The 23,746-nt window shown below is 51.7% G+C and overlaps 1 protein-coding gene across 5 annotated transcripts in view; it reads left to right on the top strand.

Moving 5' to 3' along the window:
* SHANK2 (SH3 and multiple ankyrin repeat domains 2) overlaps positions 1–23,746 on the top strand; it is a 552,800-nt gene that overhangs the window by 102,777 nt on the left and 426,277 nt on the right. For all 5 annotated transcript variants that reach the window (XM_036861478.1, XM_036861481.1, XM_036861480.1 and 2 more), the window contains exons 4-6: positions 10,077–10,280; positions 14,645–14,716; positions 16,716–16,824. In XM_036861478.1, coding sequence (XP_036717373.1) covers positions 10,077–10,280; positions 14,645–14,716; positions 16,716–16,824 — 385 coding nt within the window. The remainder of the gene's footprint in view (positions 1–10,076; positions 10,281–14,644; positions 14,717–16,715; positions 16,825–23,746) is intronic.

Here is a 23,746-nt window from a genome sequence, read left to right as displayed (position 1 = left end):
CCCAGTAGCCCAGGCAACGCAGAGGTGAGAAACTCTTGCATCAAAATGTTCTTTCGTCTTTTGTGCTGCCATTTTGTTTTCAGATTTTCCTGTCCCAGATTTTCCTTTCTCGCCTGCTTGTTCGCTGACCACAAGGAAATCTGTTTGGGATTTTAGACTTGATTAGAACATGAGTTGTACATGACCCTGACTTGAGTACATCTTCTGCCCTAAAAAAGTCATCAAAAGGACTCAATGGACAGAAGGTGATAGCGGTGATAATGTTCTTCGTTCAGGAACTTGGTTTATGGTGGTGGAGTGTGGCCCGGGGCCGACTTCAGTTCAGCCAGGGAAGCCCCCAAGAGGCCAAGGAACACCTTAGGTTCCAGATTGGTGTATCTTTTTTTCATTTAGAGAAAATTTAAAATATAGGAAAAATACAAAGAATAATATCATACATACCAGCTTTATTGTTTATTATATAGAATTGACAGTGGTTCACGTTTTGTCTTTTTTCAATCATAGGGTTAAAATGCTTCTGATAAAGCCCAAGTCTCCCTCACCCTCCTGCCCAGGCGCCTCTGCTCAGAGGCAGACACTGTCGTGATTCACTGTGAATCCCTCTTGTTCCTTTTCCTCTTTTTATATGCATCAGTGATCTCTATATAGTGTTGTGTTGTTGTGTAAAAATGAATATATATACACCTGGTATCACACTGGGCATGTCATTTATAACTTACGTTTTCCACTTGGTGTTATATTTTCAAGATTTGTCTTTATTTATTTTACGTATCCACCCATCCATCCATCCATCCATCCATCCATCCACCCATCCATCTACCCTTTTGGCATTGCAGAAATATATGGTTTGGATCTTTGATCTCTACCTTCAGCAGCTCTGTTAATGTCCTTTGGAGTAATGCATTTGGATCACTTTGCGGGGGTAAAAGCACGGAACCTGGTTATCTTTGTGGTTTCATTACTTGCTTGGTAAAGCCAGAGAGAGCCCACCTCCCCACACCCTTTGACTCCCCTCTGCCTCCATTTTCTCTGTGATGTGGTGATAATCAGCCGCATTGTCCTTATTGTTGTTGTTTTTTTTTTTTTTGCCAAAGCAAGGTGATCATTTTATTTTTATTTATTTATTTTTTTAACATCTTTATTGGAGTATAATTGCTTTACAATGGTGTGTCAGTTTCTGCTTTATAACAAAGTGAATCAGCTATACATATACATATGTCCCCATATCTCTTCCCTCTTGCATCTCCCTCCCTCCCACCCTCCCCATCCCACCCCTCTAGGTGGTCACAAAGCACCGAGCTGATCTCCCTGTGCTATGCGGCTGCTTCCCACTAGCTATCTATTTTACGTTTGGTAGTGTATATATGTCCATGCCACTCTCTCACCCTGTCACATCTCCCCCCTCCCCCCTCCCCGTATCCTCAAGTCCATTCTCTAGTAGCTCTGCATCTTTATTCCCGTCTTGCCCCTAGGTTCTTCTGACCATTTTCTTTTCTTTTTTTTTTTTTAGATTCCATATATATGTGTTAGCATACGGTGCTTGTTTTTCTGACTTACTTCACTCTGTATGACAGACTCTAGGTCCATCCACCTCACTACAAATAACTCAGTTTCGTTCCTTTTTATGGCTGAGTAATATTCCATTGTATATATGTGCCACATCTTCTTTATCCATTCATCTGTTGATGGACACTTAGGTTGCTTCCATGTCCTGGCTATTGTAAATAGAGCTGCAATGAACATTTTGGTACATGACTCTTTTTGGATTATGGTTTTCTCAGGGTATATGCCCAGTAGTGGGATTGCTGGGTCGTGGGAAAGCTCAAGGGCCCTCCTGTGAAAGGCCCGCAGGGAAGTCAGGCCCTGAATGTGTTGGCTATCATTCATGTCACGGGGCAGCTTGCTAAAGGCTGAGAGGAGCTTTATTTTCATATGTATCATTAAAAAGCGAAAAGCCTATTTTACCAGCCCCAGTTCTGTGTGTTGGAAGGATTCCATGCTGCATCTTCCTGTTAGATGTGAGGCTAATGCCCCATATATGCGAGTGAGCAGGGCAGCTCACGCAGTCTCAGTGGCCCAAGCGACGCATGTCTGGCGTGACGTGCTCTTCTGCTTAAGCTTACTGTCAAAACCCACTTAAATCCTTTAGAGAAACTAATGCCTGGGTCTGAAATTATTACACATTCTGTCAAAAGCTTTGTAAATCCCACAATGTGGTGAGAATATTGTGGTTCAAAGGTCACCCTGGGGAAAAGCAGAGCTCTCCTCCTTCCCTGATGTCCCGGGCTGATAAGAATGATCCAGAAAGTGGCAATAAGAGGGCGCGAATCATCAGAATTTAATTCTCTAAATTTAAAAAAAAATTTTTTTTTTAAATTTTCTAAATTTTTAAAAATTTTTTCAGAATTTTAATTTTCATTAGTGCCAAGGGTGAGACTCTTCTAGCACCTTTTCTCTGTGGTTGGGTTTCCGTGGCTCCTTCCCTCCCGGTTCTGACCGTTCTGCTAACAGCCCTTCCTTCTGGGCGGACAGACGGGAGCTCTTATTCCACTTGGTCAGCACAGCACCTGCCCCTGTGTGATGTGGCCACCACCTCCCCTGTCTCCCTTTCTCTGCCTGGAATCCACTTCGTGGCCCCCCGCCTGGTGAACCTTCCTGATTTGCGGCTCCATCCTATGCAGTTGGGACCAAGTTGAAACTCATCAGCCCTCTGGTCCATTCATTCCAGACCCGCCTCTGGCAGCTGTGTGACGTGGGGAGCAGTTCCGAGGGTTTACGGTGTTCCTCTTTGGGCTTGGGGCTGCTCGTACCTCCTCCAGGAGAACATAAGGAGAAGAGGGTGCGTTTGACGTGCTTTCTTTGCTGGGCTGGCGGGCGCACAGTGAGTGCTTTGTGTCTGCGGTCAGGACGATTTAATTCTCCCCCGCCTGCCCTTACCCACCTCCACTTACTGCTTCTAGGAGGACCTCTTTAGCCAGCATCATATCCTCTGCTTTGCTCTGAGCCTGCCTGAAATCGTGGGGACCAACAGAGGAAAATGAACTCACCTCCAGGGAGGGTGTGCATCTCTGACAGAGCCCAACTAGTGCCTCTCAGTGACTATGGCATTGACGGCCGCAGAGGACCACTAGCTGGCCCCTTAAAGGTCACCAGGATGCACGGTCCACCCACCACTTCACTAAAGCATCCGGGGCTGCTGTCAAGCTTTTATTCTTTGAAAAATGTTATTCCGATTGGAAAAACCCTAACCTTAACCCTAACCCTAACCCTAATCCACAACCACTTTGGCCTTTAGTGTTTAAACATTCAGAAGCACTAGTGTGGCTCCTGGCCTTCACCTTCCTCGGACCAGGCTGTCCTTCTCGGTCACAGTTACCCACTGTTTTCCCCGTTCCATATACATCCTTTTCATGTGTTACCGTGACAGCATCTCCATGTTTTCCACCACAGGTACAGCCTGGTGGGTCTTTGTCCACGGCAAAAAGCATTGTTTCATTTGGACGATTGCATTTGGAAACCACTCCATCACAGTTTGGGGGGGCAGAGGTTTGCAGGTGTGCAGATGGCACGTGAACAGCTGTTAGAGGTCAACCACCCCTCGATGCACCTTTAAATGACTCCTGGCAAGTTCTGTTTATTAAGGGTCTTTGAAATGCATCCCGAAAGAATTGAGGATGATGTGAAATGTGCTTCTTTTGCAATGAATGATGTGCTCAGAAACTGAGATTTCTTTCAGAATATCTTGCGTTCCTCCTGGATGCACTGGGGTCCGTGTTTCCAGCTCCGTATCCTGATGAACAGGTGAACAGGGGTGATGCAGGGGCTCCCTCAGCACCACGACCCCTGAATGCTTTGTCAGGCCTCCCCCTCGTTCTTCTCGCTTTTTCTGGGAGGAAGTCAAGAGTGAGCTGGATTTAAGTCTCACCTGAGGACCGTGAGTGAGCAGATGTGGCGGAGGGGGTGATCTGAATAGATGGTGTAATTCAACCTGTGTTGTTGATGGTTCTTCCCTTGGCCTCCAGACAGCTCACTGTAACAACAGACATTTTACACAGTGTAATATTCACCATTCCTCAAGCTTTGTCTAGACACGTCTTACCCTTCTAACATCTTACAAAACAACCATTGTCATCATTTCTGTTTCGCAGGGCCCAGAACAGATTTGGAGAGCAATTTACTCTCTTACATAAAATTCTCTTGCCGTGTTTTTGTGAATCAAAACAGCCTTGTCCAACTTCTGCCTGCTTCTGCCCCACGGGCCAGCCCGTCCGATAGATACATGTGACCCCAAAGCACCAGGTTGTGTGACCCTCTGTGGATCCTGTGAGTTAGTTGGCCACACAGACATGGCCCAGTGTGGCCCTCTGTGTGTGGCAGAGGCTTGGCCGTGGTCAGAGTGTGATGGGCTGCCTTGTGTCCCCGTAAAATTCATATGTTAGAGTTTTGACCCCTAGCACCTCAGAAGGTGACTGTATTTGGAGAGGAGGATCTTTAAAGAGATGGATAAGGTAAAATGAGGTCACTGGGGTGGGCCCTAATCCCATAGGACTTGGTGTCCTTATAAGAAGAGGAGGTCAGGACACAGACGCACACAGAGGGACGACCCCGTGAGAACACAGGGAGAAGACGGCCATCTACACGCCGAGGAGAGAGGCCTCAGGAGGACCCAGCCCTGCCCACACCTGGATCTGGGATTCTAGCCTCTAGGACTGGAGACAGTACACGTCTGTTGTTTAAGCTCCCCGGCTGTGGTGTTTTGTTACAGCGGCCCAAGCTGACTCATACACACAGATGCAGGGTCTTACGTGGCTGACTCAGGCACCCCTCTCTTGTCTCCAGGGCCAGGGTGCCTCCCCTTGAGTCCAGGTATTTCAGGTTTAGCCTCATGTCTTGCAGAATAGCTACAGCTCACGCTGACCATGTAGGATTTCTCTCACTCTCTTCATTGTAGATTTCAGTGTGACCATGAGCTCTACCAGCGGAAGAGCCAGAGTTTCGTGCGGGTTGACCGCACGCCGACCGCAGCTCTGCTCACCTTGGTGGTGCGTCTCTCCTCTCAGCATTTTCGGATCATTCAAGGAGCTGATGAGGTCACAGTGCACTTGGTGCAAAGCGGGCCCCCAGAAATGGTAGCTCCCACCATCCTCGTCCTGATCACGTGTGGACCTTGCTTTACTGCTGGGTTCTGTCACCCAGGACGGTTCCATGTATGGAACTTTGTATTCAGTGCAGTTCAGTTCCAGTGACATCCACTGAGCTGCACGGACATCAGGTATGGTTCTGCCGAGAAAAGGACATAAACCCTGTCGACACCAACAGCTCAGAGGGGCAGGGAGCGCTCTCGCCAGCTGAATGCCGGTGGTGCCAGGAGCCGGGAGAGGGCGAGGGTGGGGGATGTGAATGGGTGCATCTTGGAGGAGGAGGGTGCAGATGGTTACCTGGGCTTGAATGTGCCTCCCCCTGGAGGATGCTGAGCTGGCCTGCGGGAGTCCTCGGAGCTTCCTGGAGGCCGGGCTGCCCTCCTGTCATCCAGGCTGATGCCGGTCACCGCCCCTTCTCTCTCTGTTAGAGTGTGCACGTCTCTGCCCCTCCCATTTCCAAACCACCCAGATCCCGTGTTGAGCGCTATGCTTGCCAGGACGTAAGCGAGAAGCACTCTGATGTGGGTCTTGGAGATGCCCGTACATCCTCTTGCAAGTGTTGTGCATCTTAAGCCACCAGCTCAGCCAGACCCACCGGGCGGTTTTGAGATGGCTCTGGATGTCTTGGCATTTGGGCCGTCGCAGCAGGAGATCAGTGAGTGACAGGTACCGACTCCTGCCTGTGTGTCAGGAGAAAGGGAGGAGGAATACACGCGTGTCCCACCTCCCAGGAGACAAGAAATGCAGGATGGAGAGGCTGTGACCCGCAGGCTAGACAGGAGGGGGCAAGGGGCAGCCGGCTTAGCTTGAATGGTCCGTGGGCTGTGGGTTCAACTCAGGGAGCTCAGCGGTCAGCTCAGCTGGGAGACCAGAGAGAGGGCGAGTCCCTGACCCTGTGGGAGGTGTGAGTGCAGTTTCAGCTGGCAGACGAGGTGGGGAGGGGACGGCCAGCTGGAAGCACAGGTGCGCAGGTGCTGGAGGCTGGGGGCGCACGTGGCCTGGCTTTCCAGAGGACTGCCCGCGCATTGCTGGAGTGTGTGTGTGTGTATGTCTGTGCATATGTGTGTGTGTCTGTGTATGTGTGTGTATATGTGTTCGCATGTGTGTATGTACAGGTATATATGTGTGTTTGTATTTGTATGTCCTTACATGTTTGTGTACACGTGTTTGTGTGTGTGTGTGTATGTTTTTATGTGCATGTGTGTGTGTGCCAGTGCACACGTGTGTGGGGTTGGGGCCAGGGCAGAGGTGGTACCGACAGGCAGGACGTGGGGAGTTATTGGCTTGAGAGGGGACCCTGGCGGCCGCTCATGGAATCAGGTTGTGTGGGCCTGAGGGGCATGGAGTGAGCTCAGTGCAGTGGCCGCTGGAGTGACCTGGTGAGAAAGGCTTGGGGCTGCTGGGCAGTGGAGGTGGGACAGATGAGGACTCACACACCCGAGGTGGTGGATTAATCCAGACCAATCCAGAAGCTGCAGGACAGGACGGAGTCAAGAGGTCCTCCTGGGTTTGTGGCATGGGAGGAGGGGCAGCCGCTGAGATTGGGAAGGAGGAGGGAAGGAGGAGGGGAGGGGCAGGGAGGGACGATGGGGGGCATCTGTTTGGGGGTTGAGTTGTTAGGTTGGTGTCATCACTTAGCCCACACTGGAGTCACTCATCTGTCAGCTGGCGTCCAGGTCCCTGCGTCTCCCTGCTCGGTGGACTTGGGTTCATGGTCAGCACCTTCCTTTGTGTCCAGGGTCCTGGCACAGGTCCACCACTGTCACCATTGCTGGCTAAGGAGCCTGTTCCAAGACTTTGTTAGTCTTGTGAATTCACACCAGGGTGAAAATCTTTGTTTGAAGTGCTTTGTTGTTCTTCGGGGGTTTTCTTTTGTCCATCCTCCCTGAAGCCCAGCGTTAAGTGCAAGAAAGGACACCATGTCCGTGGCGCTCCCCTGCTTTTTCTGGGAGACATGTCCGAGGCTAATCTCCACAGCACCACATGCCTTGAAACCTGTGACGTTGTCTATTTTTAAAAGTATCTCGAAGCGTAGCCTTTACTTCTTTGAAAAAAATTATTTAGAATCTCCCAAATAGCGTCCCTTGCTATGGAGGTGAAACTGCTTCTCCCTTGTAACTGTCAACATTTAACATTGGGACAAATTGACAGGTAATTGGAAAATCTGAACAAAGGCAGTATCTCCCTGGTCCACAGAGGACCTGAACATAAGTATTCTCTTCCGTTTTCTCAGTGACTAGACGTCTGATATTTTATAATTTGTCCGCACTGAGGTGCCACGTGCACAGAGAGGAAACGACGTGTCAGTTAAATAGTGAGGACTTCGGAGCCGGGCCGATTCAACTTGGGTTCGGATTGAACCTCCACCGTTTTCTAGACACGTGACCTTGGGGTAGTTACGTGAGTCTCGGAGGCTCAGCTTCCTCCTCTGGAAAATGGGAACAGTAATAATTGTTATTACACTGTATTTTAACATATAATTATATATTAATTATAGTTATTGATATAATAATAATCACACTATATCAATAATAATGATTATAATAATAATAAGACTCTCCACTCGTGGTTGTGTTGAAGGTAGATATAGCACAATTTCTGGCATTTAGGAGTCAATAAATGTCAGCCACGACTGTGTCATCATCATGATCATTGTCATCACCATTATGTTCACCATCACCGTCATCAACACCACCAACATTATCACCATCACCATGATCAACACCACCATCATTATCACCATCACCATCACCATCATCAACACCACCATCATTATCACCATCACCATCACCATCACCATCATCAACACCACCATCAATATCACCATCACCATCACCACCATCATTATCACCAGCATCAGCACCATCATTATCATCACCACCACCACCATCATCATCACACCCCACTAGGCTTTGAGCTCCTTAAGGGCCAGGAACCCTTATCTTTTGTGGGGACACAATTCAACCCATAATGACATGTATTATACATGTTCCGTCTGCTTCTTACAACTGCCCTGCAAGTTATGTAGTTGCCGTGGTTTTCATCACAGAAACAGGGGGACCACTGGGTTGGTAAATTTGCCCAGGACCACAAGGTTAGTGTGTGCAGTTGGGTTGGAAATCCAAGCCTTTCTGACCTCCGAGCTCCTGCTCCTTCTAGCAGTTTCTCAGTGGGGCCCTCTTGGCATTTTTCTGGAGCAGGACGTTTCTTCATTGTGCTGGGCTGGCCTGTACACGACTCAGCATCCCCAGTCCTACCCCCTAAGTGGCAGTGGACACCAGTCTCTGGGATCATCTACAATTGCCACACAGATCCCCTGGGGGCTGGTTTTCAGACTGTGCTCTGCTCAGGACCCACTTGCTGGCAGGATCCTTTCTGCCGGCCGCAGGGAGGGAGCCTCAGGCCCTCTTTGGATGCTGGTCTCTAAGGGAAGCTGAGTTCGTGTATCCACGTAGCTGGAACCAGAGGCCGACAATGATTCTCAGAGCAGGAATTGGCGAGATACCCACGGCCCCACTTGGTCACCTCTGATACAGCTCAACTGTTGTGTTGGGAGTTTCCAGACAGTCTTCTCATTCAGCCGAGGATGGCAGGGGTGCAGCTGGCAGTCACTGAAGCGAACAACGGGCCCCCACCCAGCCTCACAGCCCCAAGAGGAGCTCTGAGCCTTACTCTTGAATTCAGTCTTTGCCATCGGAGAGGGACAGACGGTGCATTCATGCCCGTGGGGTCAGGTTTCCTGGCAGTGGGATTCCGGGCTGCCTGTTCAACCAACCTGTTGTTGAGAGTAGCGGGGTCCTCTTACCCGGCAGGGAGGAGCTCCCCCGAGGCAGAGGGTCAGGGAGATAGTAGGGCCTTTTGCATCCTTGGGCGAGCAGAATCCCCCTGCAGAGAATTGGTTCCCACCTCATACGCAGTCAAACCTCGTCGTTTCTGAACGCTTTTACAGTGATTAAGCACATTTTTGAGCCCCTGCTAATAGCCGTGCAGTGGAATATAATTTTAATTCAATAAAAATTAGAAGTGATGGTCAGAAGCGGATTTGGCCTAACGTTTGTTTTCCTGGCTTATTGGCGGGTCTCACTGAAGGGACCTGGGAACGTGACCAAGTCGTGTCATTCTGGTTCTTAGCGGCTCTGCTCTGTTCTTGAAAAGTGTTCGTGGTTGGTTTGCAGGAACCGTCTGTACTGTTTAACTTTTTCAAAAATTAACTTTCACGGCAACTGATACGATTTCTAAATCAAATCATTCTTCGTAATTGCCGTTCTTTATGGTTTGGGTGGGGCGGTGTCAGTGTTTTTACAGCTGTTACGTTCAGAGTCCGGGGGGTGGGGCACAGACGCTTGTGCCCTGGGCTTTCGCATCAGTGAGGTTACGAGAGGAGACGTCCACCTGGACCTGAGATGCCAAGAGAGAGCGATGGGGGTAAAAACTAAGCCGCACTGTAATTGGCTCGCGCCGTGGTCCTCGGTCTGTTTCCGAGACCAGCTACAGCAGCAGCACCTTGAAACTTGTGAGAAATGCAGCTTCTGGGGCCCGACCCAGACCCACTGGCTCAGACACTCTGCTTGGAGGGGGCGCGGGTCAACAGTCTGTGTTTAACAAGCAGGGAGGTTTGAGAAGCTCCGTACAAGGCGAGAGAACTGCCCAAGGCAATAGGTGGTGGGGAGTGACGACCAGCAAACACGGCTGGGCCCAGAGATTGGAGCCAATGGTGAGAGCTGAGGCCACAGAATCAGTGACTCGATCTGAGCTTTTCCCCTTTTATATTTACCAAAGCGACAAGAAGGTCGTATTTTTTTCATCCAGAAAAGCCAGGGGGTCCAGAGCTCAGAGGAGCTCTCAGGACGGAATGGAAGCACCTTTGGCATCTCTGACCACATGCCGGGGTGGCATCCTGCATCACTAACCAGGGGTCTCTGTCCTTCCGCGCAGAAGTGCATTCGATTTAACCCAGATGCAACGGTGTGGGTTGCAAAGCAGCGGATTCTGTGCTCGTTGAACCAGAGCCTGAAGGACGTCCTGAACTACGGGCTGTTCCAGCCGGCGAGCGACGGGCGAGACGGCAAGTTCTTGGATGAGGAGCGTCTTCTGCGCGCGTACCCGCAGCCCGTGGGCAGGGGTATCCCCTCCCTGGAGGTACTGGTCACCGCCTCAGAGCCTGGGCGTGATGGCGGAGGGAGGACCTTCCCCCAGTTCCACATTTGATTTGGGCTGGGAAATCGCTCTTAGCTCAGAACAGTAGTATGCATTCTCGAGGTCGCAGCTGATTTTGTCATGATTTGCAGACCAGTGTGCAATTTTTAGCCATTTGTTTTCCTACTGTGGATTGGATGAACTTGTTGGAGGGACACCTTAGTGTGAGCGGACCATGGGTCTGACTCAGGCTCGCGTCACCCGGAGCTGTGAGCCCTGGGGATGCAGAATGGGGTTTGCTTCTACCTCCCTGAGTCTCCTCCACCCCCGTCCTTGGGCACAGGATGGCCCGTGGCCATCCAGCTGTTGTCAGAAGCATGAGTCCCGGGAATGACCTGTGGGCTCTTTGAGCCGCTGTGGCCAGTCATGTGCTCTTGGGCTGCCTCGTGAAGTGGTGGGTGCATACGCCCGGCAGCCTCACATCCACAGAAGGTGTGTCCCCCAGCTCTGCCCTGGGGAGTCCGGGCTTGCTGCACCCTGAGTTTACATATGCTATTTCCACATGGTGTATTTTTTAATTAATTTTTAAGCAACTATACTCCAGTAAGAACGAATAAAAAATTTTCATTGGCGCATAGTTGATTTACAATGTTGTGCTGGTTTCAGGTGCACAGCAAAGTGAATCAGTTATCCATTTACATACAGTCACTCTTTTTCAGGTTCATTTCCCATATAGGTCATTACAGAATACTGAGTAGAGTTCCCTGTGCTGTGCAGTAGGTCCTTGTTGGTTATCTATTTTATATATAGTAGTGCGTATATGTCGATCCCAACCTCCCAATTTATCCCTCCTCCCCCGTCCCACAATTATTAAGACAGCGACACAAGTAGGTGGAAATGTGGTCGTTTCTACTATGATCCCACAGGTCGCTATTATTATCAAGTGATTGTATTCATTTCAGCTTAGTCAACAGTGAGGGCCTGTGAGTGTGGCATCGTGGGTGGCATCTGGGCCATCGAAGGGGGTTGGTCTGAAGTCAGAGACATCCTGGACCATGGCAGCACCTCACCTGCACATTCCCAGGTCTGACAGTGACTTTGAAGCTGAGGTTCTGAGATCCCCAGCATGTGTTGGACCAGGGAGAAGGGTTTCCGTGGAGGAAAAGCTGGGATGCCCCTGGGGAGTCAAGTGGTTCCCTGTTCTGGCCTCAGTTTGCTCACCTGTGAACTGGGGGTCCATTGAAAAACCCCCTTTCGGGGGCCTGCTCTCAACCGGCCCCTTTCTCGGCATGGTCCACGTGCATGGGACAGACAAGGTTCTGGTCTGATGGAGCTTACACTCCTGTAGGAGACGACAGGCCAGGAACAGTAAACAAACAGCTCATTTGGGGGCTGGTAATTTCTATAAAGACAGTAAAACAGGGCGAGAACAGGAAGTCCGGAGCCTACCCTTGATCGGAAAGCATCTTGGAGGAGGCGACACGGGCCCGTCCCCCAGCCCCTGAGAACCGAACAAGAGGAGACCTGGGAGAGCCTGGTGGGACGTGGGCAGGGCTGTGTCCTGGCTTTCAGGGCAGCCGTCATGCGTGTCCTTCTGCTGTCTCATGGCAGCTGAGGCCGAGAGGCGAGCACGTGAGCATTCATTGCCCCACGTGGGCGTGTGGTCTGTGACATCAGACGGACTTGGTCCAGTCCTGGTCACTGTGGGACCCTACCTGCCACCCCACAGCCTCTCTGAGCCTCAGATTCCCAGCTTTGAAATCGGAGGAACATTACTACCATCTTCTTGGTGGCTGTGAGGCTCAGGTGAGCTATTCCTCGGGGCAGTGATCTTAGCGTAAGGCCTGGGGATGGGCGAGCGCCTGCATTGGTGGGTGCTGCAGCTGCCCCTGCCATCGGCTCTCATTGCCATGAAGGAGTCATTTACATGTATGTCCATGCATCTCCTTGGACCACCATCCTGCCAGGTGCTCCGCTGTGTGGGGCTGAGCCGGGCCTGGAGGTGGACACACCAGGGGCAGCCTGGATCTGAGCTCTTTGCCTTGGATCGTTGCAGTAAAACGCGGTTGGCTACGTATGAAACACGGAGAAGAGAGCAAGAAAAGGATGTGTGTTTCTGAGCCTGCATCCCTCTAGCCACAAGCTGTAAACATTTATGACTGTGGAAATAGACATTCTCCTCCATGTGCTTACCCTCCTGCCAAGAGATGTTATCGACCCTAGCATATTTCTTTTCATAACTGGAAAAAGCACCCATTGACTTGAATTCCTACAGATCCGTCAAGTTAGCAAACTCTGTTACATCCCCTCACGTCACTCTCAGTGGCTTCTGAAGCCTCAGAGCCGTGATGGATGAAGATAAGCAACAGGGAGTTTCACGGCCGTGCCCAGAATGTGCTGTCCTGGTTGAATCTAGAATCTGAGGGCTAGAGTCCTAAAGCGGCCTGTGTCTCCTCCTGCCAGGTCAGTTCAAGAAGGCGGACACTTACCGTTTGCGACGGTGCACGTGATCCAGGAACTGGGTGCAGCCTGCGTTTCACGGGACTTTCTGATTTCACTGGTTTATTTTGGCACCTAAAAAAAAAAAATCAAGATTTGGTCTGTGGCACCGAGGAATTTTGTCTGTTGTGGGATTGCTATTTTGTTTGGAGTGGAGGGGAGGAGATGATAAGGTGGTCACTCTGGAAACTTCACGTGGGATCAGACTTTCAGGATTAGGTCACCCCCCTGCTCTGCACCTTTTGTGTCACGCCTGTGCTTGTTTAAACTCCTCGGAGTGGGAGGGAATCAAGGGAAGTTGGGGAGGGAAGGATAAGACAGCGTTTGCCCAGCACCGGTTCTGTGCCAGGAAGCTCACATTCAATCCTCGGGGCACCCTGGGAGCTCTGTGTTGTGATCCCCGTGCGACAGACAAGGAAACGGAGTCCGAGATGGGGCAGGTGTCCAGCCCAGTGATTCGGCTGCTAGTGAAATGGGGCAGGACCCTATGGACCTTCCCTCCCCCCCATGTCCTCCGCCCGCCTTTTGTCTGTGGAAAGGCTTTAATCAAAGAATATGTTTAATCAGAGAAGTGAGAAAATGTAGAAACAAAGGAAAACAGTCAAAGGAGACCAAATAATAATAGTTTAGTCATTAAGCAAAGTCAAGGACCTTTAGTTCCTCCTCAAGGGCTATAGATCATATTCTGAGCCGTATCCTGTGAGCTGTCTTATAGATACTGAAAGCCCTACCAGGTGGAAGCAGTTAAGTGCATGATGACCAGACTGTAGCCATGACATAAGCTGCCACAATTCCGAGAATTGGCCTCAAAGAAATGGAAACAAACCAACCCTGGAACTGAGACTAACAGGACCTAAAACAATCAAGATGCCGCTGGTCAGACCACTGATGACCAATTTCAAGATGACTGCCAGCGCTGACCGTTCTATGTCTGCATGTCGCCCCCTCCCTCCGTCTATAAAAGCTCTAGCCCACTGATTGTCAGTAGGGGGGGGAGTTGGCCTTTGGACGGGAGTCCACCCTCCCCGCCTCCAGGCTTCCAGCATCCAACATAAGGCAAACTCTCCTTTCCACCAACCTGGCCTCTTTATTGGCTTTTGAGCAGCGAGCAGCCGGACCCCACTTTCCGTTACACTAGGGCAGTGGTGGGGCTGGAGTTGGAGCTGTGTCTCAACTCAGAGTCCCAGTGACTCCCAAGCTGCCAGCCTCCTTCCCAAACCCGCCACAGTGCATCTACTACAGAGGCAGCCAGGGCACCCAGGAGAAGGAACGGGGCATCAGGTGAAAGGCGCTGGGGATTCGGAAGCAGCCTGCGGCCCCAGGGCACCCTCCGGGGCACCATCACTCTACCTGAGCAAGGTGTGCCCCTCTGTTCCCATGACGTCTCTGCCAGGTTAGAGGAGGTGCTGCCATTTGAAGGAGTGAGTCTGAGCCCCAGAGTCCCAGGCGGAGGTTGTGGGCTGAGGGCAGGTGGCTTTGCCAGGCTGGGGCTTCTAAGTGTGTTTAGTAAAGGTTGACGATGTCGAGGACAGAGCCCACGTGAGGAGCGGGCCCTGATTTGGTGCCATGCTGATGGTGCAGAGGAGAGCAGAGCACATCAGGCTCCTGAGTCCTCATCCCTCTGGGTTGCTCTCATTTCTTTTTGTGACTTTCCAGCCAAAACGGCAGCAACGTCTCCGCAGAAGTTACCCTTACGCTGTCGTAGGCTCTGTGGTGCGAACACAAGTAGTTTATTGAACACAAAAGGGTTTGCTAGGGAGCCCCCGCCCTGGGTGAAATACCCACGGACAAGGCAGGTTTTTCCTCTGAACGGCTGTGTGAAATATTTACCTGGTTTTCTTTTTTTCCTGTTTCTGTGTCTGTGCCAGTTTCGCTACAAGAAGCGGGTGTATAGACAATCCAATCTGGATGAGAAACAGTTGGCCAAGCTGCACACGAAGGTAAGCAAGGACTGGTTGTGTGGACCCTTGGTGTTCATTTCTGCGTCTTCGTCTTCAGAGATCAGGGGAGCTCTAGGGCAGAGGGTTCTTCTTCCTGTGAGATGCTGAGGCTGATGAGGCACCTGCTGCCACCAGAGCCCTGTTAAGTACCGCCATCGTCTCCTCCCGTGTGATGCAAACGCAGTTGATGCCTGCGCATAAGGGAAACAATATCCCTGACAGTGGAGATTGGGGCCCTACTTTCTACTCACCTCCTTCTGGGTGTTTCTGGGAAGAGGGGTGGCCGTTCCCTCTGAGCCTTCGCTGCCGAAATAGGGGACAACACTGAAGTAGGTGTCTGCTGCTGCCACTCTCGTGATTAAGGTGCTGTTTACATAAACTGCATGGAGGTAAGACGCACAAGGGCAGCAGGGGAGAAGGAGAGAGTGAAGGAAAGAGCTGTGGGCTGTGTTCCAGGCACACCTGCGCTCCGTCAGGGATGCTGTGCCCGTCCAGGGCGTGCAGGAGCTGGAGCGTGCGGTGGGCACCTCGCTCAGCACGGAGGAAGATGTGTGATACCCAAGGATGCTCTCAGATGCCCTCCTCCAGGTCCCGCCCCTCCCCGGAGAGCCTGGAGCGTTCCCTGCAGAGCACAGGGAGAGCCAGAGTCAGGACGGTGCCCGGACAGCTTACCTAAGCCAGCCCTGATCTGCCCAGGTGAGCTCACCTGCAGCTCTGAGTCCACAGAGAGCGTCCCCAACCTCTGGGGTCCCCTTGTTTTTGTTTCATCCCCCCATTCATATCAGGATGGACGTGTGGATTTTCATTGTGTTCAGTGGGTTATAACATGCCATTCTCATTATTTATTTTTGTGCTCAAATTGTCCGGATGTGGCCGGTGGCCCTTCTGCCTGGCTCTCCTCCCTCTGGCGTTGTCCCCACCATCCTTTGAGTACTGACGGCTTTCAGGCACAAGACGGTCAGGATGCTCTTGCGCTTTCCCTGCCCAGCCCTGGAATCTGCCCACACAGGGGTATTTAGACTCCAAGTCTGGGCACTTCTGGTTTTTTTGATTACTCTCTGATGTGTACATGAAAATGTGTTTGTGCATTTAAAATAATGTCGATTAGTAAATAGCAATGAAGGTGTTCAGTGAAACCAAGTTTATCCTGTGTCCTTGAGCATTTGTTAATGTTTAGTCCCAGAATGTACAGAAAGCTTCCAGGTGGAGATCCGCGGGCTGAAGGGTCCAGGGGTTGGTTTCAGGGTGACTGGGGAGGGGTGTGGAGTGTGGGTGGAGAACTGGCCCAGTGAGAGCATTAGACTCATCTGACAGAGGCATCTCAGATGCTGTGATTACCATCAAATAGCCCAGGCTATCTGCCAGATGGACAGAAAATCATTATTTTCCTTGCAGATGAGCCCGGGCAACCTGGTCAGGGTTGAGCCCCTGGTCATTGTGATCTCACGAGGAGTGACTGTCTCCCTCACCTTGAATCGCTCGGTGACCCACGCGCCCCTGTGTCCACCTGCAGGTCACGGGATTACCCACAAGTGGGTTACGCTGAGTGAGCAGTGCCCTTTTGCTCTCCATGGCGGCCACCACTTTAGACATTAGGAAACACAAATACCAATCCTTAGGCTTCGCTCAAAAGAGGATGGAGTCAGAAGACCTGGGGTGCACCCTGGAAAGTGTAGTTTTTCAAAGTGGTCCAAGTGGCTCATCCTTTTGAAAGTGAAGGAACATCCTGTGACTCTCGGCAAGCACAGAGATCGGTGGGGGATTTCTAGAACATTCATCCAGGACAGGCCAATTGCGTTTGCCATGTGCTGGGCTCCGGGCTTGGCCCCGGGGTTCCAGATGCAGAAGGATGCTGCCTGGTGAGCCTGGGGACTGCAGCGGGGCCCCATCAAGGGGCAGCTCTCCTCCCTGCAAGGGCGGCCAGGTGCACCCCGCCAGGAGCCTTCCTGTGGCCTGAAGAGACGTTTCTCTGTAAGACCAATTTTGCTTTTCTCTTTAGACCAACCTGAAAAAATGCATGGATTACATCCAGCATCGTTCGGTGGAGAAGATCATCAAGATGCTGGAACGAGGCCTGGATCCGAATTTCCATGACCTGGAGACCGGAGGTAGGGGCTGGTTGGAGAGACTCGAGGAAGCCCCACTGGAACGTGGGTTCGGGGAGGAAAGGTGATTCTGTCGTTCGGATTACACGTGCATAGGAAGCATCACACTCTACTTGGTTTTAAAAGTGCTTTCTCCCTCCTCCGGGAGCCTGTGTTTGCTGCATGGAATTGCCAGCATCCGGGAGGTGCCTGGCAAGTGGTAGGTGCTCAGTACGTGTCTGAGTTGAAGGAGAGAATGAGTGAATGAATGAACGACAGCATAGAGAAGCCGTCTCGTGCCAGCCCTGGGAGATGCACACGCACCTGCATGTGCCTAGCTCCCCCTGCTGGAAACCAAGTCCCTACGCGTGGGACCTCAGATCACACGTGGGATAAAACGGTATAGGGCTCTCATCCTCCGCCCTGCTGACATTGGGGCTGGATGATCCTTTCTGTTTCTTACCAGTTCCAAATGGGCATTAACTTCTGTTTAATCTCATCTCTTCTCTCTTTGTTTCCAGTTTTATGGAAATACGATTGACGCAAAACATTGTATTAATTTTCGGCGTACAATGTAACGATTTGGTATATGGATGTACTGGGAAGTGATCACCACGATACGTTTAGTGAACATCCGTCACCACTCATAGTTACACATTTTTTTTTTATGATGAGAACTTTTAGGATCTACTCTCTTAGCCACTTTTAAATATACAGCACAGTATTATTAACCGCAGTCACCATGCTGTACACAACATCCCCAGGACTTACTTATCTCATAACTGGAAGCTTGGACCTTTTGAATCCCTCCACCCATTCCACCCACCCCACCTCCTACCTCTGGTGACCACCAGTCTGTTTCTCTGGGTTCAGTTGTTTTAGATTCCACATGTAAGCGAGATCATACAGATTTGTCTTTCTCTGTCTGACTTATTTCACATAGCATTATGCCCTCAAGGTCCATCCTCGTTCTTGCAAATGGCGGGATTTCTTTCTTTTTCATGGCTGAATGATGTTCCCTCGTGGGGCTGGACAGTCCTTTATGCTGGGGCTATCCTGTGCACCATAGGATGTGTACGGCATCCCTGACCTTCACCCACAAATGCCAGTAACACCCCCGAGTTGTGGCCGCCAAAGATGCCCCCAGACATTGCACAGTGTCCCCTGGGGGAGGGGAGGCACCATCATCCCAGGTGAGAGCCTTGTGCCCAGGGGACACGTGAACTCGACCAGCTGAGGTGAGGCTGTGTGAGAGCCGAGAGCGGCTCAGGTGAGGGTCTCCATGGCAACTCGGAGCATTCATCCGGGCAAGCGGGTATTGCTGAGCAGAGAGCATTTATCTTGGACTCAGCGAGCGGGGCCTCCCTCCCCTATCCTCTGGGGTTGGGCCTGTCCTCCCTGTGCCAGTGTCACGTATAGGTGTCCGCCTCACAGTTGCTGAACCCACCACAGGTGCGTCAGCTGAAGAAGGGAGCTCTCTCGCCACTTGTGGGGACTCTAAAGCTGGGGCAGGACCTGCACCTGTGCCCCTCCGGCCGTGCACGTCCCCATCCACACACAGGTGGCCGTGCTGTAATCACCGTTGGCTCCTGTCTCCTAAATTTAACTGAGCAACGTGAGAACAGGGCTGCTGGCTTATCGGTGACACAGCTTCAATGCCCGAGATGCCAGGGGACAGGACGTGCTTGGATGGGGACAGGAGAGCACAGGCCTGGCTGAAGGTGAGACGGGTACCAGCCCAGGCAGACACCTGGTGAGACAGGAGGCTGGGGGTCTGTGTGCCGGGAGCTGGGGCGGGGTGACGTGGACGACGGGCTCCCAGGCATCCTGATGGGTGGTGTGGAGCACGAGGCAGAGGTGGGCCCTGCCGTACCTGCACGGGGCTGACCGTCTGAGGTCAGCAGTGATGGGGCAAGACCCCAGGGGTGGGGAGAAGGGCCTGTAGCAGGTGGTGGGTCAGGGGGCGCAGGCCTCTGCAGAGAGTCTGGACGGGGAGCGGGGCAGCTGCAGGGTTGGATGTTCTGTCTGCGGGGGAAGCAGGTATGGGGCCAGCAGCAGGGGTTGTGATTCCTTCGGGGTGTGTGTGTAGCTGAGCAGAGGGTCTGAGCACCAGGGCGGGGTGGGCACACAGTGAGCACGTGCTGGGTCTGGCCCCGTGGTCAGCGGATGGCTCCTCTGTGCCTTGTCACCTGGGCTGGCTCCCAGCTCGTTGGGCAGGGCTGGGGGGGGGGTGGGTACTGTCCATCACTGCATCCCAGCACTTAGGCTCAGACCACACATGGGCCTGTGGATTCCTGAGCATGAACCTGAGCCTTCAGGGACAGTGGCAGACCTGAGCCAGGCATGGGGTCTGTGGTCCCTGACCTGGCTTCTCTCCTCGGGCAGCCTTTGGCCTGGACTCCCGCTGGCCTGGTCGCATCCGTGGCTGTTTCCCGATGATTCCCTGGGCTGGACACCACCCCTCCTCTACCCCCTCCCCATAATGAACCAGGCCTGCTTCACTGGCGGTGGTGTCGCTGGATTCCAAGAGTTTGGATCGACTGTTATTCCAGAGCCGACCCTAACTGAGCTTCTAAAAACACATCAGCACAGACCCTAGATTATTTCAAAAAGGGGGGGGTCAGCGGTCATTTCTCCTGGCCCCGCCTGTAGTTAGAAACGCCGTCCTGGTGGTGATGGATGGCGTCATCGTGAGAGCAGATGCAGGGGAGCCTCGGGGACCCGGGAAGGAGAAAGACGGAGGCAGCATGTTATCTACTCTCCTCAGAACTGGGATAGACTGGACCCGGGACCAGCGACCTGTGGAGGAGGTGGCGTGGGGTGAAATGAACGCCGGGATTTCCTGAACTATCCCCGTGACCACAGCCTCTGGGCTCACTGATCAGGAAGAACCAACTCTGAGAAAAGAAATGGAAACCTGTTTTCCCCTGAAATCCGTGTAAACTGGCACCTGACAAAGCACAGAATTAAGGGCAGGTGTTCCAGCAAAGGCTGAGACCAGGCTCCGACCCCATCCGATTGGGGATCAGGAACAGGACGCCCGCCTCCCAGGCAGACGGTCCTTTTACAGGACTTTCCCGGATCTCACCCAATAATTAACAGTAATCAGAAGGGTTTGGTTGGATTCTTTTTTTTTTTTTTTGGGGGGTGGGGCGTGGGTCTGGGCAGATCAATTATAAATTATTATTTATTTTCAGTTTTAACATTTAAAGCAGAATTATTGAACAACTTTCACATGGTGGCCGCCAAATGCTAATTTTCTACATCAGTTTTATGTCTTATAGCTAATATTCTCTGTAAGGCAGAACTTTCCCTCCCCACACCCCACTCCCATATTTTTGAAATTAAACTTTAATTTTTAGAGTAGTTTTAGGTTTACAGAAAATTGAATGGCAAGAGTAGGGGGGTCCCGTATAACCAGCCGCCCGCCAGGCTCCCCCGCTACTGACATCTTGCATAAATGTGGCCATTTTTACACTGATGAGCCTATATTGATACATTATTATTAACTCAAGTCCACTTTTTTTTTCAGTTGGGGTATAGTTGTTTTACAGTGTTGTGTTACTTTCTACTGTACAGCGAATTGAAGCAGAGTTCCCTGTGCTATACAGCAGGTTTTCATTATTTATCTGTTTTATACATATTAGTGTATATATGTCCATCCCAATCTCCCAATTCATCCCACCTCCCTCTTCCCCCCTTGGTGTCCATACGTTTGTTCTCTACATCTGTGTCTCTATTTCTGCCCTGCAAACCAGTTCATCTGTACCATTTTTCTAGATTCCACAAATATGTGTTAATATATGATACTTGTTTTTCTGACCTAGAGACTGTCGTACAGAGTGAAGTAAGTCAGAAAGTGAAATCAAGTCCACTTTTACATTAGTGTTCACTCAGTGCTGTACATTCTGTGGGTTTAGACAAATGTATAAGGACATATATCCACCACAGACAGGCTAGTTTTCCTGCCCTAAAAATCCTACGTGCTCTGCCTCTTCATCCCTCCCTCCCACTAACCCCCGGCAGCCACTGATCTTTTTACTGTCTTCATAGTTTTTTCCAGAATGTCATATGGTTGGAACCATATAGTGTGTGGTCTTTTCAGATTGCCTTCTTTCACTTACAAATATGCATTTCTGTTTCCTCCCTGATTTTCATGGTTTGATAGCTCATTTTTTTATATTGAAGTGTAGTTGATTTACAGTGTTGTGCCAGTCTCTGCTGTACAGCAAAGTGATTCAGTTATACACATAGAGACTTTCTTTTTTTATATTCTTTTCCATGATGGTTTATCCCAGGAGGCTGGATATAGTTCCCTGTGCTCTACAGTAGGACCTTGTTGTCTATCCATCCTGTATATAATAGTTTACGTCTGCTAATCCCACACTCCCAATCCTTCCCTCCCTCATTTCTTTCTAGTTCCAAAGAATATTCCATTGTGTGGATGGACCACAGTTTATTTATCCATCCACCTACTGAGGTGCATCTTGGTGGCTTCCAAATTCTGGTGATTATGCTTAAAGTTGCTCTAGACCTCCGTGCAGGTTTCTGTGTGGACAAAATTGACAGTGATCAAACATGCTGGGTTTTTCCTTTAAGACAAAAGAATATTTACAACAAGCAAAAAGGGTAAAGGATGTAGTGCATATGGAAAGTTCTGAGCCGGAAGCTGAGTGTGGACCTGAGATTCTGCTGCAGGTCAGCGCCTCGTCCAGCATCACTACTCCACTCTCCACACCTAGAGAATTTTCACTCACATCCCCAGCTGAGAAGCAGACTGTTCTGGTTGAGAGGCAGGGAAAATGGGGACCAAGGGCAACATGTGAAATGAGAAAAGCGAACAATGGGGTGGACTTTCTTGGAAATAAACTAAGTCATGGGCGGTTCCCTGGACAAGGGCGTATGGCGACCCAGTTACAAACGGAGAAAGTATCAGGAGAGGATGTAACACAGGTTCCACCGAGAGGCCAGCGCCTGACGTCGGCAGGACAAGCACACAACTTCCCTTTCGCCTCCGTCCGCTCCACAGGGTGACGGTCCCCGCAGGGTGGGGACGTGTGAGCGTCAGGTGAGCTGCATGTGAAGTGTTCCCGTGCGGAGCGTCCCATGCCCGGTGGGGTCTCCAGAATGTGCCTCTCATGTCAGTCGCGCAATGGAAACTCAGTACATGTTGTTTTCTCCTGGCTGTGGACCCAGAGGGAGGAAAACGGGGTTGATTTGGTGGCCGCCCCCAGGGGATAGGTGGTGTGACCAACTTGTCCCAGTTTTCCAGGGACAGCTCTGGTTTTCACACTGAGGGTCCCCGTCTGGGAAGCCCCTTGGTTCCGGACACGCTGGCACCCTAGGCCCGTCACCTGAGAAGTGATGGGGGGCACTTAATGGTGACAGCCGAGGTTGAACAAGAACCTTCTGGGGCCCGATGATGTGCACAGGGCGTGGAGGCCTGTCTCCCTCTGACCTCAGGCTCCCACGAAGCAGGGCGTCTGCGAGGCCAGCATCCCTGGAGGAGCGGGGGCTCTGAGAGCGGAGGCCGGGGGCCAGGTCGCCTCGAGGGAGGCTTGCTTGCCAGGCTCTCACCTGGGGCGGAAGGGAGGCGGGGTCGGCTGTGGGCTCCCTTCTCCCGTGCTGTGGCTGCTGGGACGTGGCCGAGGCGGACACAGAGGGTCCGGGACTGGAGAGCCTGTGGTCGCCAAGCTCCTGGATGGAGTCGCCTGCTGCAGTGCCAGGCTGGCCCAAGGGGGGAAGAGCCGCCCCCATCCCCCTTATTCCAGACACTGCCCTGTTGTCCTCAGCGGCTCTGCCAGCCCCAGGCTGTGCCTGTGTCCTAGCAGCTCCACCCTGAGTTCTGTGACTTTCTTTTTTTTTTTTTTTTTTTAATTTTTTTTTTATTTATTATTTATTTATTATTTATTTTTGGCTGTGTTGGGTTTTCGTTTCTATGCGAGGGCTTTCTCCAGTTGCGGCGAGCGGGGGCCACTCTTCATCGCGGTGCGCGGGCCTGTCACTATCGCGGCCTCTCTTGTTGCGGAGCACAGGCTCCAGACGCGCAGGCTCAGCAGTTGTGGCTCACGGGCCCAGTTGCTGCTCCGCGGCATGTGGGATCTTCCCAGACCAGGGCTCGAACCTGTGTCCCCTGCATTGGCAGGCAGATTCTCAACCACTGCGCCACCAGGGAAGCCCCTGTGACTTTCTTAAAAGCCACCTGGCAATCGGCAGAATCTGGCTGAGAACCAGACTTTGCGTCCCGAGCAGAGGGCTGAAAGCAGCTTCCTTCCTAAGTGCAGGAAGTGTGATCATCCCTGCACTCGGGCTGTGTGGTTCTCAGGCGCCCCTGGGCTGAGCTCGGGAACCCGGGTGGGGCGAAGCATCACTTCTGGACTGAGGGACGCACAGAAGATAATTAAATCCTGGAGGAATGACCTGTCAATTAAAGCAAAGCAGCCCGTGTTATTCCGACCTTCTAGTACCTGTTCTGATGGAGGTTTGGTCAGGTAACGATGCCAGTGGCAGAAAGAAGAAATAGACTCGTCTGCCAGGCTCATCTCCTGTCTCGGCTGGAACCTCTGGGACGAGATGGATGGTGTTTCGAGCCCTGAAAGGGAAGTAAAACTCACAGCTCGAGCAAAACTTCGGGCTTCTGTTTTGCACTGTCTTCCCAAACTTGAAAGAAGCCCAGGCACAACAAAGGCAGGGCTGTAATAAAGCTAGAAACGTCTCTCGGCCCTGGAAGCGTGTCGATGAGAAGTAGAAATTGAATACGCGTTGATGGAGCTGTTTCTGCAGAGCCCCTGTGCTGAGTCGGGGCCTCGTTTCTGAGATCCAGTGACCGTCAGCTTCCAGGCGGTGGCAGTCCAGCGGTTCATCATCCAGGCCGAGATGTGCAAGCTTCTGCCACACGCCCCTGCAGCCGGGCTCCCGGGAGCCCCAGCCCAGCTACCACGCGGCC

The sequence above is a fragment of the Balaenoptera musculus genome, chromosome 8, assembly GCF_009873245.2.
Source record: "Balaenoptera musculus isolate JJ_BM4_2016_0621 chromosome 8, mBalMus1.pri.v3, whole genome shotgun sequence".
NCBI classification, from domain to species: domain Eukaryota; kingdom Metazoa; phylum Chordata; class Mammalia; order Artiodactyla; family Balaenopteridae; genus Balaenoptera; species Balaenoptera musculus.
This window is presented reverse-complemented; position numbering and strand designations above follow the sequence as displayed.